This window comes from Scyliorhinus torazame, chromosome 4 (assembly GCF_047496885.1).
Source record: "Scyliorhinus torazame isolate Kashiwa2021f chromosome 4, sScyTor2.1, whole genome shotgun sequence".
Lineage (NCBI taxonomy): Eukaryota > Metazoa > Chordata > Chondrichthyes > Carcharhiniformes > Scyliorhinidae > Scyliorhinus > Scyliorhinus torazame.
The window spans coordinates 122,002,593-122,018,855 of record NC_092710.1 but is presented as its reverse complement, the minus strand read 5'-3'; the positions used below and the strand labels follow the sequence as shown (position 1 = coordinate 122,018,855).

Below are 16,263 nucleotides of genomic sequence, written 5' to 3'. Positions count from 1 at the left end.
CATGATTGTGGTAGTCACCACTAGCAGTATTATATGTATTACAGTAAGACACGTATAATAGAGGTACATGGATAAAACCCTGCCTGCTGGCTCCGCCCAGTAGTCGGCGTATAAATGTGTGCAGCCAGTCTGGTTCCAGCTACAGGAGGCACAATATCTTTGCTCAATAAAGCCTCGATTATTCCACTACTCTAGTCTTTGTGGTAATTGATAGTGCATCAATGATTCAAAAGGCACTAGATAATGCAGGCCATTCACGTGTCAATGGCTGTCAAACACTTTTGTGGGATTCTTCTCCCTGATCCCACCCACAGTTGAATGCTATCACAAGGCCTGTGGTGAAGCCTATCACCCCACCACCATACTGACTGAGACTTCCCTCCATTCCACCCTGCTGGCTGTTTATATCTCACGTGGTAGCCATGCCAGGTGGGGATGGCTCACTCCCCTGAGGATTCCATCGTGTCTGCCTCACATTTTGCTTCTTTGCAGGGGTATCTTCTGGGAGGGGGCTGTAGGTGGCACAAAGCAGTAGTAACAGTCCACTCCTTCGATTTAACCCCTTTTCAATATCCGCTCTGGACAAGTGCTCTGAACATCTCTGAAGAATATAGCGGACAACATACTTCAAGTTCCAAATGGCTTGCACCTCCAGCCTGTTTAGTGCTTGAATAATGGGCATGACACAATCAAATTTCTAAGCTAAGCTGTTCTCTATGGCTACTGGGGGATATTTTGGTGAAAGAGTGAACAAATGCTGTGCTACTTAGACATGTGATTTTGAAAGTCAGGCATTATAGCACCAATTTTGGCCCTAATTGTTGCTAGCCTCAGTTTGAACGTGTTAAACAGAGACACATGCAGGTTTAGCACTCACTTACATCATTCTACTGAATGTGTGGAGTGTACTGACTGACTTGGAGCAATAGGTTGCAGGTTGGCTCTGGGAATAAGCAAGAAGGTGAGAAGGTGTTTAGGTTCTCGAATATGACACTGAAGGTCCTTGGGGGAGAAGCTACAAAGGAGGATGGTGTCCTGTATTCACAAGGGGTAATGAGTCCATGTTGCCTTTGTGTGTCCCTCTCTACTGCAGCCAACTGGTGTTGCTCATCTCCCGTCTGTCATAATATCCACTCATGTATATAATGAGATGCAGACAGGCAGTGATTGACACACAAGATGACCAATAAGCACACAACACAGTGCAGCCAATCACCAGACAGGACACTACCACTATAAAGTCAGAGGGCACTAGGTCTCCCGCTCTCTCTCTGGACCCAGCCACTGAGACAATCAGAGTCCACGAGCTAGCACAGTGCGAACACCATGCGGTAGCTAGTAAGTCTGGTCAGGTTACTGCAAGGTCTCCAGTCAGTTCAGTATAGTGTCGACCCACAGCTGAATATATATATCAGTTCTATCGTTGAATAAAACAGTGTTGGATCTTCTCCAGTGTTAGACGTCTGTTTCTAGCTTCCCTGCATCGAGTGCAGTCCACATCGAACCTACCTGCCTAACACATCATGGTACCAGAATGATACTGATCTTGACGGACCTACCTCGAGTGAATCAGCATTGACCAGCAAGCAGCCATCCGGTGAAATGGAAAACATCCAGCCTCCTCCGCAGCTCCGCATCTCCGGCAACCTCGGCGCCAATTGGAAAATCTTCCAGCAAAAGTTCCTCTTGTACATCAAGGCCTCCGACCTCGAAGCAGCATCGGATGCCAGGAAGATCGCGCTATTTCTCTCCACCGCGGGGGACCACGCTATCCACATCTACAACTCCCTTACGTTCGCTGACGGCGAAGACAAAACAAAATTCAAAACAGTTCTGCTGACGTTTGACAGCCACTGCGACATTGAGGTGAATGAGAGCTTTGAACGGTACGTTTTCCAGCAGAGGCTTCAGGGTAAGGATGAACCTTTTCAGTCCTTCGTGACCCATCTCCGCATCCTAGCGCAGTCATGCAACTATGACTCGACGGCTGGTTCCATGATCCGGGATCAGATCGTTTTCCAGGTCCACTCCGACTCCCTTCGGCAGCAGCTCCTGAAAGTCAAACAGTTGACCGTCTCTGTCGCTATCGAGACGTGCGTTGTCCATGAGCATGCTAAGAATCGTTACTCCCACATCAGGGCGGCAGAAACTGAAAAGCTGGCCTCCCATGAGACGGAACGGGTGCAGGCCATTGCACAAATGCAGGGTATGAGCATCGAGGAGAGTGGCCATTTTGCGCGCTTTTCCCGGGTCCCTGGGCATGCGCGCCACGACCGAGTGGACGACAAGCCTGACAACCCGACGCAGGAGCGTACGTTGACCGACCGCACTGCGCATGCGCGATGGCGCACGGAACGCGCTGACGTCGGCGTCATGACGTGTCCGAATTGTGGCTCCGCCCAATTAACGCAGCAATGTCTGGCAAAAGGACGCCGGTGTCAACAGTGTGGCAAGCTTGGCCACTACGCAGCCCTTTGTAGATCTGCTCCACCGCTCAGCAGCCAGCGATCCCAGCTGCGGCGCAGAAGTGTCCGCTCAATACAACAAAGCATGTCAGATTCTGATCCCGACAGCCCAACAGACCCTGATGCTGAGTGCCTCAAGTCCCCATACTGGGTGGGCATCATTGCCACACATGCGCTGCCTTCCACCACAACGGCAAAATGCCTCTCGATCCTCAGTGTGGATCCCGACGACGACGACTGGTCTGCTGTCCTCACAGTTAACAAGGCTCGCATCCGATTTAAACTGGACACCGGCGCCTCAGCAAAGCTCATCTCAAACTCCGACCTCGACACCATCCGGGCCCGACCAAGCATTCTTCCACCGGCCTGCCAGCTCCTTGACTACAATGGCAATGCCATAGCTGCCAGTGTCTCCTGTCAACTAGGGGTATCCAACAAGGCGATCAAGGCAACGTTACGATTTGAAATCGTCGGGCCTGACAGGGAGGCCCTGCTCGGTGCTCGAGCCTGCAAGCTCCTGAACCTGGTTCAGCGAGTCCACACCATGTCATCGTCACCGGCGGCCTCGCCTGATGGAAACTTGCAAGCCGACATAGATGACATTATCACGCAGTACCACAGCGTATTCGATGGAATGGGCACGCTCCCAGACCGATATAAAATCCTGCTCAAGCCGAACGCCACCCCTGTAATTCATGGACCACGCCGGGTGCCGGCATCCCTCAAGGATCGTCTGAAGAAGCAATTACAGGACCTCCAAGACCAGGGCATCATATCGAAGGTCACAGAGCCAACAGACTGGGTCAGCTCCATGGTCTGCATAAAGAAGCCGTCAGGGGAGCTTCGCATTTGCATTGACCCTAAGGATCTAAACCGCAACATCATGCGGGAACATTACCCGATACCAAAATGTGAAGAGTTGACCAGTGAGATGGCTCATGCCCGATTCTTCACTAAGCTGGACGCCTCCAAGGGTTTTTGGCAAATACAGCTGGACGCGTCCAGTCGCAAGCTGTGCACGTTCAACACCCCATTCGGACGCTACTGCTACAACCGGTTGCCTTTTGGGATCATATCTGCCTCCGAAGTATTTCACCGCATCATGGAGCAGATGATGGAGGGCATCGAGGGGGTGCAAGTATACATTGACAACGTAATTATCTGGTCCACAACGCCCCAGGAACACATCGCTCACCTCAAAAAGGTATTCCAGAGAATTCATGAACATGGTCTCCAGCTCAACAGGGCCAAGTGCTCATTTGGTCAATCGGATATTAAGTTCCTGGGTGACCACATCTCGCAGCAGGGCATGCGGCCAGTTGCCGACAAGGTCTCGGCGATCAATGCCATGAAGACCCCGGAGGACAAGAAGGCAGTCCTCCGCTTCCTTGGGATGGTCAACTTCCTCGGGAAATTCATTCCCAATATGGCATCCCACACCACGGCCCTCCGCCATCTCGTCAAGAAGTCGATGGAATTCCAGTGGCTGCCCACGCATGAAGGGGAATGCGTGAGCTGAAAGCAAAACTCCCCACAGCCCCAGTTCTAGCGTTCTTTGACCCAACCAAGGAAACCAAGATATCGACTGATGCAAGCCAGGACGGCATTGGAGCCGTGCTCCTTCAGCGAGATGACTCCTCGTCCTGGGCTCCAGTGGCGTATTCCTCCAGGGCCATGACGCCCACTGAGCAACAGTATGCTCAGATTGAGAAGGAGCGTCTGGGCCTCCTGACAGGGATAGTCCAGTTTCACGACTATGTTTACGGCCTGCCAAAATTCACGGTAGAAACGGACCACAGGCCTCTAGTCCATATAATCCAGAAGGATTTAAATGACATGACACCTCGGTTACAGCAAATTCTTCTTAAGCTATGCCGCTACGACTTCGAACTTGTCTCCACACCAGGCAAAGAGCTGATCATTGCAGATGCCCTATCAGGTCCATTACCACACCGTGTGAACAAAGTGACTTCACCTGCCACATAGAAGCGCAAGTACAGTTTTGTGCCACCAACCTTCAGCCCTCTGATGAACAGATGGTCCAAATTCGTGAGGAGACAGCCAAGGATCCTTTACTGCAGCGTGTGATGCAGCACCTTACCAATGCCTGGCAGAAGGGACAATGTCCCCAGTTCTATAACATAAAAGACGACCTGATGGTGGTGGAGGGAATCCTTCTGAAACTCGACAGGATCGTAATTCCTCATAGCATGCAGTCTATGGTGCTGGGCCAACTCCATTAGGGTCACCTTGGAGTCGAGAAATGCCGACGCAGAGCTCGAGAGGCGGTCTATTGGCCGGGCATCAGCCAGGACATTGCCGACACAGTCCTCAACTGCCCTACCTGTCAGAAGTTTCAACCAGCTCAACCCAAGGAAACGCTGCAACAGCTCGAGATCGTGACCTCTCCGTGGTCCAAAGTAGGTGTAGACCTTTTCCACGCCAAGGGGCGTGACTACGTACTCCTGGTCGACTACTTCTCCAGTTACCCAGAAGTGGTGAAACTGTCCGACCTCACGTCGAAGGCGGTATTCAAAGCCTGCAAAGAAACGTTCGGCAGGCATGGGATTCCGCTCACGGTAATGAGCGACAAGGGTCCTTGCTTTTAAAGCCAGGAATGGTCTGATTTTGCACAGTCCTACAACTTCCGTCACGTAACCTCCAGTCCCCACTACCGGCAGTCAAACGGGAAGGCTGAGAAAGGGGTCCATATTGTAAAGCGGTTGCTGTGCAAAGCTGCAGACTCAGGCTCCGACTTCAACCTGGCGATGCTGGCACACAGGGCGACCCCACTGTCCACTGGGTTGTCTCCAGCGCAGATGCTCATGAATCGCACTCTGAGGACCACAGTTCCAGCCATCCATGTTCCAGACCTTGACCACCTCACGGTCTTACAGAAAATGCAGCAGTCACGGGCCCAACAGAAGGCCACATACGATGCTCATGCCACGGATCTATCCGAGCTGGCCCCAACTGATCATATTTGTGTCCAGTTACCTGAGGGCGGCTGGTCAGCCACAGCTGTTGTGATCAAACAAGTGGCCCCAAGATCGTTCCTTGTCCGCATGGCTGATGGCTCCCTGCTACAGCGCAACAGACGGGCACGGCAAAGAGTTCCATGTCCGCTACCTGACCGAAGTGCCCCGCCGCCTATGATGCTTCCTCTGGACGTACACTGCCACGAGGCCAACGATGTACCAGCAATCCTGCCGGCCCATGCGACCACCGCGATGGTAGCGATCCTGCCTATCCACGTGCAGGCGGCTCCTGATCCACCTCTGCGGCGATCGACAAGAATTTTTCGCCCACCATAAAGACTGAATCTGTAGACTGAACTTTTGTACATTTTGTGACTTCATCGATTTAACTTCTGTAAATATTGTTTTGTTTGCCATGTATCTGCACTATCGACACCTTCCTATGTATATACGTTCATGTAGACACCTTTTGTATATAGCCAGGCATATCGCACGCACACCTTCGTATTTATTTATCTAAAAAAAAAGGGGAGATGTCATAATATTCACTCATGTATATAATGAGATGCTGACAGGATGACCAATAAGCACACAACACACTGCAGCCAATCACCAGACAGGACACCACCACTATAAAGCCAGAGGGCACTAGGTTTCCCGCTCTCTCTGGACCCAGCCACTGAGACAGTCAGAGTCCACGAGCTAGCAAGTGCAAGCACCATGCGGTAGCCAGTAAGTCTGGTCAGGCTAGTACAAGGTCTCCAGTCAGTTCAGTATAGTGTCGACCCGCAGCTGAATATATATATCAGTTCTATCGTTGAATAAAACAGTGTTGGATCTTCTCCAGTGTTAGACGTCTGTTTCAAGCTTCCCTGCATCTCGTGCAGTCCACATCGAACCTACCTGCCCAACACATCACCGTCCTGTTCCCATTTCTCCTAGAAACATGTCTATTATGAAGAGCTCTCGGGCGGGATTCTCTGATCCCCCACTGGGTCGGAGAATCGCTGGGGGGCGGCATGAATCCCGCCTCCGCTGGCTGTCGAATTCTCCGTCGACGGGGTTTTGGTGAGGGCGGGAATCGTGCCGCGCCGGTCGGGGGCCGTTGGCGGCAGCCCCCTCGGCGATTCTCCGGCCTGCGATGGGTCGAGTGGCCGCCTGTTTTTGGCCGGTCCGCCGGCGTAAAGCACAACAAGTCGTTACCGGCGGGTCCTGGCTCCACGGGCGGCCTGCAGCGTCCTCGGTGGGGTGCGGGGGGATCTGGCCCCGGGGGGCGCCCCCACGGTGGCCTGGCCCACGATCGAGGCCCACCGATCCGCGGGCGGGCCTGTGCCGTGGGGACACTCTTTCCCTCCGCAGCGGCCGCTGTCAACCTCCGCCAATGCCGGTGCGGAGAAGAACCCCCCCTGCGCATGCACTGGGATATCGCCAGCACGCGCTGCCGCTCCCGCGCAAGCGCCAACTCGCGCCGGCCGGCGGAGGCCCTTCACCGCCGGTTGGCGTGGCGCCAAGCCCTTCCGCGCTGGCTGGTGCGGCGCCAAACACTCCGGCACCGGCCTAGCCCCTGAAGGTGAGGAGGATTCCGCACCTTCGGGGCAACCCGACGCTGGAGTGGTTCACGCCACTCCTCGGCGCCGGAGTGGCCCGCCCCGCTGGTTTGCGGAGAATCCCGCTCGCTCGTTTTCCCCGGAACTCAGCGGCCATTCTCTTTTCCTGGGTTTCCCAGCGGTGGGGGGCGACATCAATGGGAAAGCCCACTGACAAGCAACGGGCAGAGAGAATCCCGCTAATGGTGAATGCCGCTGTCGAGAAACATGCAGCTGGGGGCTGGAGAATCCCGCCCAAGGTGTCCAGTAAGATAAAGCAACAAACCGCTCACTCTTTTTAGTTGAAGGCCTCTGAGAATTTCCAGGATAAATGTCAATTGATCTTAATGACGTCTTGACAGATAGAACATAGAACATTACAGCGCAGTACAGGCCCTTCGGCCCTCGATGTTGCGCCGACCAGTGAAACCACTCTAAAGCCCATCTACACTATTCCCTTATCGTCCATATGTCTATCCAATTACCATTTGAATGTCCTTAGTGTTGGCGAGTCCACTACTGTTGCAGGCAGGGCATTCCACGCCCTTACTACTCTCTGAGTAAAGAACCTACCTCTGACATCTGTCCTATATCTATCTCCCCTCAATTTAAAGCTATGTCCCCTCGTGCTAGACATCACCATCTGAGGAAAAAGGCTCTCACTGTCCACCCTATCCAATCCTCTGATCATCTTGTATGCCTCAATTAAGTCACCTCTTATCCTTCTTCTCTCTAAAGAAAACAGCTTCAAGTCCCTCAGCCTTTCCTCATAAGATCTTCCCTCCATACCAGGCAGCATCCTGGTAAATCTCCTCTGCACCCTTTCCAAAGCTTCAACATCCTTCCTATAATGCGGCGACCAGAACTGGACGCAATACTCCAAATGCGGCCGCACCAGAGTTTTGTACAGCTGCAACATGACCTCATGGCTCCGAAACTCAATCCCTCTACCAATAAAAGCTAACACACCGTACGCCTTCTTAACAACCCTCTCAACCTGGGTGGCAACTTTCAAGGATCTATGAAAGGGTTCCAGAAAGTTTCCCTGAAGTGTTTTGAAAGCCCTCTTTAAACCTCCAACCACAAATGAACAGTAAAAGATTGGAACTAGTACTCAAAATCCTCTGCAGTGACTAATTTACACCCAATCAACTGGTCACTGTTAATAAGGGCATTAGGTCAAGGCCCAACCACCAAAATGCCATGAGCCTTGTTAATGAACAGAGGTAGTTAAAGTGGCCATCAGTCTCAACAATCCTTCAGCTTTTCTAGATTGAGCTTCAAATCCTTCACCAACCTGGTGGGGGCGATTCAATGGCCCGACTTGGTGTCAGCATGAGGCTGTTGAATTTCGGGAGAGGCCTCTCGCCAGATTTGCGATGCTTGAAACGCGAGACGTTGCTATCTGGATCTCGCTTTCGCTGGGTGAGATTCAGATATGCATATTTAAATGCCCATGCCCACGGGTGTGGCATTGTCCATGGATGGGATGTGTGGGGGACTCTGAGCACACTTATTGATCGGGCCACCCTTTCAAAATGGCACCCCTGTCTCTGTGCAACCGGTCTCATTGGAGGTTCCAATCCCCACTGCTGAAACATTTCTAAATGTGGGCTAGACTGGGGATAAACTCCCCAAGGCCCAAAGAAAATGTCTAAGTGGGCGCAATCTAACGGCCCCCTTTCGCCCAACTTGAAATCTTGACGAGGCCGGTAAATACTGTGAGAGGCCTCTCGTGGGGTTTTGACGCTCGCTGTGCCTTGTGAGATCTAACAAGATCTTGTGAGGCTTCGCAAACTGGATCTCACCCTCACTGGGCATGAAGCAGATTCGCATATTCAAGGGAGTAGTTAGCTTCACTTAACTATGTTGGAGTTACCCAAGGCACGATGTCGAACGGCCTCACCTCGGAGACCTCCTTTAGGCGCCTTTTAGCAGGAGGCCCGAAAACGAAGAAGAGTTTGTTTAATAGTGGGGTCGTTCTCAGTGCTGCAAGCGCTGGGATACACCCTGCTAAACATGCCCAAAACAAAACTCTGGGCACGACTGTCCGGAAAAATGTCTAAGTATGGTAGAGAATGGGAATTGCCGCGAGCTTCTCGCGCTCGGGCCATCGAGGCCGGCAATGTTGTTCAACGTTAATTTGTCCACTTAACAAGGCCCCAGGGTCTTCTCGCCATAAATGAAGGCTCATCAGCTGATTCGCCAGGCTCACCAGCACACCGCTAACAAAGTCGAGCAGCGCTAAGGCTGCTCAGCCAACCCCAGCCAGCTCGCAATAGTGGCTTTGAGGAGACGGGCCCCAAGGTTCGGGGGCACTGACCTGGGAGGCTCCTTGAGGCGGTGGAGGCCAGGAGGGATGTCCTGTACCCCCGAGGGTCCCGGAGAGTCAGCCACAAGGCAGCCAGTGCTGCCTGGGACAAGGTGGCAGAAAATGTGGGCTCAGGCAGAGTGATCAGGAGGACAGGCCTCCAGTGCCGAATAAAGGTCAATGGCCTCCACCCGGCAGCAGGAGTGAGGAGACACCAATGTGTGTCCCCCCCCTCACTCTCCCCCCCTCACGAGTGAGCATCCATCCTCCCAACTCTCCATGTGACCCCCCCAACCCTCCCTCCACCCTCCTCCTCCTTCAACACCCCCCAAGCCCTCCCTTCACACCCTCCCGCCCACCATTGTGAACCACGTATGTGGGTAAGGATACCCTCTCTGTGTCTCCTTGGTAAAAGGTCTCCCATAATCGTTGGGAGAGGGCTCAGACTGGCAGTGGTGTGCTGGACTTAAAGATCCTCACCACCTTCGTGGAGGGTGCTCTGGAGGGACCAGGGTTGCCAAAGAGAATTCTGTCACCCAGGCGGAGGCTGGCTGATGCCGCAGAGGTGAGGAACCACCAGGCTCCACCCCTAGGACCTGTCAAACGTGAGTTGTTATTGCCTTACTGATTGACCCATCTATCCCGCTGACCACATGTGCATTCTCCCGCAGGTCCTCCAGCCGGCAGCGCCGGCCCATCCCGGGAGGCCCCCTCTCCAGCCTCCCATGAGACCACCTCGGAGGAGAGATCCAAGGGTGCCACTGTAATAGTCGCGCCACCTTCCATTAGCGCAGATACACACACTTCGGTGGGACATGTTAGTGGACAGGATTCGGGAGCACAATCTGGTGAGCCCCACACTGCTGCTGATGTACATCAGGTGGAGGCAGGAACCCCCCAGGTGAGACAGTAGACAGAGGGATGCTACATCCCCGGACCCAGGCGGTTCCCAGCCTGATGCTGAGCCAGTGGAACAGAGTTACCCGGAGCTGTTGGAGATGATAGGGCACAGCCAGGACATTCAGAGGGAGATGTCAGCTCGAGCAGAACCCTAGTCGTTTGAAAGAGTCCCGGATGCAATGGGCACAGGAGATGCTGCCGGCAATGCATGGCACCGAGACTAACACTGCTAGGGTGGCGACCGCAATGGAGAGCCTGGAGCACGACGTTGGCACCATGAGTGAAGGTATCCAAGGCATCGCGCAGTCTGTGATGACCATGGTTAAGGGTCTCGACAGAATGTCTGCCTCGCTGGGGGATGTCATGCAGTACCAGTTTGACCTTGATGAGGTTCTGCGCGACATGTCCTGCTCTCAGATGGGAATGGCCGAGGTGCTACATAGCATGGCCCAGTCACTGAGGAGCATTGCCAAGGCCGATGCGGACCATAGGGAACCGCCAGTGCTGGCAGAACCAGATCTAACCAGCTGCCCCTCCATCCCAAGATGAACCCCAGGGCCCTATGGGCACACAGCTGGAGGAGGGGGCACTTAGTACCAACCCAGAACCACCCCATGGAGTGGTGACAATGGCCACCAGCTCCCCTGAGTTCCCCCTCTCCTCTGAGGCCGAGTCTCACAGACAGCACACGGGACAGGGCTGCACGGCTGTGCATGCACCGCTGACAAGTGGGCCGGGGCCCTCTGGCCTCAGAGCCTCCAGAGGACATCCGCCAGGGTCATCGACGGCCACTGGATGAGGTAAGCAGCTGGTTTCCTCCACCTCTGATGTGCATCCTGGTAAAGCACGTTGAAGATCACTGAGGGCACCGAGGGAGGGGGTAGGGGGGGTGGGGGTAGGTTGGGCGTGGGGAGGGAGGTGGGGATTGGGGGAGTGGGGGAGGGAGCAGTACCATCGAGAGAGTGTGGAGATGTATGACACATTAAACACGCTTCTGCACAACCAGTATGATGCCTGTGTCACTTCTGCAATGCGGGACGACCTCTGAACCCTTGGCCAATCTCTCCAGGCATCTCCCCCTCCCCATGGCACCCACCCACCCTCCAGCCGTGGACATGTCCTGTTGAGTGAGAGCGTAACAAGGCCAGAGAATCACACCCTCTTTTTTTCCATCTTGGTCATCTCAGAGTCTTTTCAATGTCTGAATGAGGCATTGAAAATAGTTCCCACTCGACATCCAGGAAAAGATGTTACCATTTTTTCCTAATTGAATTCTTATTTCTCCTTAGCGTAACTTCAAAAGATGTTGGCTTCCCTCCCGTATCTCCATTCTAGGGTCTTATACATCATGTGTGAGCCCATACTGTTAGTGTCATTTGACTGCATAGAGCATGGCAACTGAACCCAACCCTGTCCTTAGTTGATATCCACTCACACATCTTTCAATTGAGTCATTGGATAGGGCCAAGAACTGGGAATCACAGATCTTTGTCTTAAGCTTTTTGAGTGCAGTTGTAATATCCTGCATGGTCATTGATCTGACGAGACCAGCGAACCCAGGATAGAGCAGGAATTCAATGTGACACCTTTTAGCAGTTATTCATGTCATACCAAGCAGCCTCTTTAGCCAGTAGAGCACAGGGGAACTAAGATAATGCTCTTAACATCATTTTTATTTAAAGCATTAGATTTCCTGACCTTTTCCTCATTTATTTCCAATCAATTTTCAGGCACAAATTGAGCAAATAGGCCAGAATGCTGGCTGGAGATCCATAGTTGCCAGATATCTACTCATTTTAGATCATCTGTCCATTCCCAGTGTCTAACGCACGGGGGGCAGGAGGTGCTTACCTAAAGCAAGACAAAGCTTCATTTAAATATTAAACTGTGAGCAAGGAAATCTTGCAATGTATTTTTCAATGTTTGTCCATACAAGGTATATACTCATTATTACAGCTCCATGAAAAGAAATCATGTTCACTAATCTAATATCCTTCAGCAAAATAAGGTCCGTGTTCTCTGCCCAGCTGCTGCAACTCACACCCTGCATTTTCAGAGATACACATACCTCAATTTGTCTCAGGTTTGGACCTGGCGCGTACGCCATGCTTCCAGTGGCACTGTGTATGAAAAAACACCAGGCTCATTTCGGTAGCCACTGAGAGGTTCCCAACCATACCAGCAATATTTTCACTATTACCTGGTAATAGCCAAAAGGAGCTTTTGTTAGAGGCTCTGGTTCACTAAATGGCCACTTGTAAATCTGTGTCATCGCCTTTCAGGATATCTGCAAAGAAATGCATGCAAATCACATTGAAATAAGTAATTTTCCTCAGTCAGTCTGTATTGGTGTTTTCCGACCAGCTGTCCAAGGAGCTATGGTGGTGGTGCTCCTGAAGGCCACACAGTGCCATCCTGTTTGAAACCACCACCTGCACATCAACAACCAATAAACTATGTGTCAAATATTGGGCTGAATCACCACCAGCATCCTTTCCTTGCATTTTATTTTCCTTCACATGCCCTCCTTTTGGTCCTAGGCTGTATGCCAGAGGTGAGATGAGAGTGACTGCCCTTGACATCAAGGCAGCATTTGGCCGAGAATGGCATCAAGGAGCCCGAGCTAAACTCAAGTCAATGGGAATCAGGGGGAAAACTCTCCGTTCATTGGAGTCATACCTGGCACAAAGGAAGATGGTTGTGGTGATTTGAGGTCAAACATCTCAACTCGAGGACATCACTGCAGGAGTTTCTCAGGGTAATGTCCTCGGCCCAACCATCTTCAGCTGCTTCATCAAAGACATCCCTTCCATCATAAGGTCAGAAGTGAGGATGTTTGCAGATGACTGCACAATATTCAGCACCATTCGTGACTCCTTAGATAATGAAGCAGTCCATGACCAAATGCAGCAAGACATGGACAATATCCAGGCTTGGACTGAGATTTGGGAAGTTACATTCGCGCCACATAAGTGCCAGGCAATGGTCAAGTCCTACAAGAGAGGATCTAACCACCACCTCTTGACATTCAATGGCATTACTATCACTGAATCCCCCACAATCGACATCCTGGGGGTTACCATTGATCAGAAACTGAACTGGACTAGCCACATTAATACTGTGACTACCAGAGCAGGTCAAAGACCAGGAATCCTACGGCGAGTAATTCATCTTCTGACCCCCCGAAAGCCTGTCCACCATCTGCACGGTACAAGTGAGGAGTGTGATGGAATACTCTCCACTTGCCTGGATGAATGCAGCTCCAACAACACTCAGGAAGTGCAACACCATCCAGGATAAAGCAGCCACTTGATTTCTCCCCCTTCCTAAACATGCAAACCCTCCACCACCGATGAACAGTGGCAGCCATGTGTGCCATCTACGAGGTGCACTGCAGTAACTCACCAAGGTTCCTTAAACAGCACCTTCCAAACCCACAACCACTACCACCTAGAAGGACAAGAGCAGCAGATACCTGGGAACCCCACCACCTGGAGGTTCCCCTCCAAGTCACTCACCACCTTGACTTGGCTCCTTCACTGTCGTTGGGGCAACATCCTGGAACTCTCTCCCTAACAGCACAGTGGGTGTACCTACACCTCAAGGACTGCAGCGGTTCGAGTAGGCAACTCACCACCACCTTCTGAATGGCAGCTAGGGATTGGCAACAAATGCTGACCTAAGCAGCGATGCCCATCTCTCGTAAATGAATAAAAAAACAGAAATGCCTTTTAAACCTTTTCCCTCTATGCAGACATTTCCCTTTGACAGTTTGCTTTTAAACGAATACAAATGCAATTTTTGGCTTGAACCAATAGTTTGCTTCCTGCATTCATCCAGACTGGTGCTTGAGGCTACATACATAATTATGGCAATGATGTGACCGTGGAAAGCAGTACTCTACAATTTGGCTCAACTGTTTCAGGGAATTCAAACACAACCTACATTTGTGGAGGATCGCATGAAAGAAAGAACATTCTTCTCAAAGTTTTTTCTAAACCACTTTGATCTCCATTTCTTTTCTCAGTTTAATTACCTGCCCTGTCCCCACCCCTATGGATCTCACTACCATTCTGGAGCTGCACTTTATTTGTGGGCAAACATTTCTCCTCTTTTCTCTGTCGAATTGGCTTTACACGTAGAGTCCTTTCATAGGAACGTCTTGGGGAAGGCCTGGTGCCACTTCACCTCAATTCACCACGGCAGCTTGTGCCACAGGCGGCACCCTGCATGACCAGCATGGCGTTATTCAATGAAGGAAGTGTCCTGCAGCACTGCCTTCCCTGGAGAATTGACGCGAGTATGTGAAACCCCACTGGGAGTGACGCTGCATGAGTCATTTTCTCCTGCTTCATCTTAATCTTCATTAGATGCCCCCACATTTTTAAGTGCTTCTGGTCATACATGCATTTTTTTGACTCACGACGCACTGATACTTCAAACCTTTGATTGCTTTCTGGATGATGCTTTCATCAAAATGATGATTTATGTGTCTGTTCCACTGTTTGGTCTTTAGTCTTGTGGGTGCAGTGGGGTGGAGGGGAATGTAAACCCTACCTAACCAATAGGAGGCCAGTGGGCTTCCGTCTCCCTCCTTCGATTGTCTACAGACAACCCACCGCTGACCTTTTCCCTTTTGGCAGATGCTGTCAGGTATTGTTGCCAATCATTCTCCTTCTCATTTTCTCCACCTCCAGTCTCCATTCCACCACTGGGTTCAGATGGTAGTCCATTCTATAGAATGTAAATGAGGCCCCACTATTAAAATGGGCAGGTCCTCTCCCATGATACATGCTAGGTCGCTTTCTCGCCCAAGGGTCAGTTGACTTGGTAGTTTAAACCTGATAAGCAATGCTGTAAATAGGTGAAAAGTATTGCCACATGTTACTAGTAAGAACTTATAATTTTCATTGCTTTGCTTCTACTCCACCTCAACTCTTGATACTGCTATTCTGCCATGCACTGAAGATCAAGTCAGGATGAGTGGAACAGCTATTCACGTAACTTTTGCAAATGAGCTTTTTGGAAAGAAACCCCCACTAAAAATATTGCAATTTATCTGATTCCTGTTCTTCTGGATAATGCACCAATACGTCTATGTTTTCTTTCAGAATTTGCCGGACATCTAAACAGAATGTGAAAAGCTCTACTTGTTAAATGAAAGCGAATGTCCTGAAACTTTGGCAGTGTTGGAGGAAGCATTCTGGTCCTGATCATGTTGTCGTATGACATTCTGTATATCACAAATCTGTATGGCGTGCATGTGTGAAACTATACTTAGCTGTCAGACTTTCCAAGCACACCGACATAGCTTGTTTGATGAACTGTGTTTGCATTTGCTGTCAGGGATTGTTTAGCGAATTACAATGAATGATCCACAGCTCCCGGTGGAGAGTTTTTCTGGACAGAATGAAAGTTATTGGAGAGGAAGTGTCACTATTTCATGTTACGCTATTTCCAATCCATGCTTCCACTGAGGAGACTCTGCACTGTGAGCATGGGGTCACTATATTTATTCTGATGTTACAAAAGATTCAGTGGGTGAACTATTAATGCTTTTGTAGAATACAAAAGTATTCTAGTATACTCAGTATCAGTACTGAGATGTAAGTAATGTATTGATCATTTCCAAATAATTCTAATAAATACATTTTAAAGCATGGGCAATATGTTCTTGTGATGTTGTAGGAGCACTTCTGAATCACATTTGGGCGGCATTTATTTTGACTTTGCCACTTAAAGATATCAGCCTATAATTTTCCTGTGCAGCACCCAAATTTCAGGAGCTAATTGACTGACAAAAATCACAAAATGGTGGACAGCAAAAATGGCGAACCTCCACCTGGAAGTGTGCCACTCACCATACTGACAGAGGAGGTCATGTGGGAACCAGGAGTGTAAGGCTGGCATCATATTAACCTCTCAGTAATGTGGCCCTTCAATTGCCCCAGCACTTCACTAACAGGTAGGAATGAACTCTCACAGGTGCGATTCGAAGGCTTCATGGGATATCGACGAATTAG

At 50.9% G+C, this 16,263-nt stretch overlaps 1 protein-coding gene across 1 annotated transcript in view; it reads left to right on the top strand.

The window, feature by feature from the left end:
• gfral (GDNF family receptor alpha like) overlaps nucleotides 1–15,902 on the top strand; it is a 145,076-nt gene extending 129,174 nt beyond the window's left edge. Inside the window, exon 10 of the mRNA XM_072500682.1 lies at nucleotides 15,352–15,902. Within this exon, the coding sequence (XP_072356783.1) occupies nucleotides 15,352–15,397 (46 nt within the window). The 3' untranslated portion in view covers nucleotides 15,398–15,902. The remainder of the gene's footprint in view (nucleotides 1–15,351) is intronic.
• Nucleotides 15,903–16,263: the final 361 nt, after the last annotated feature.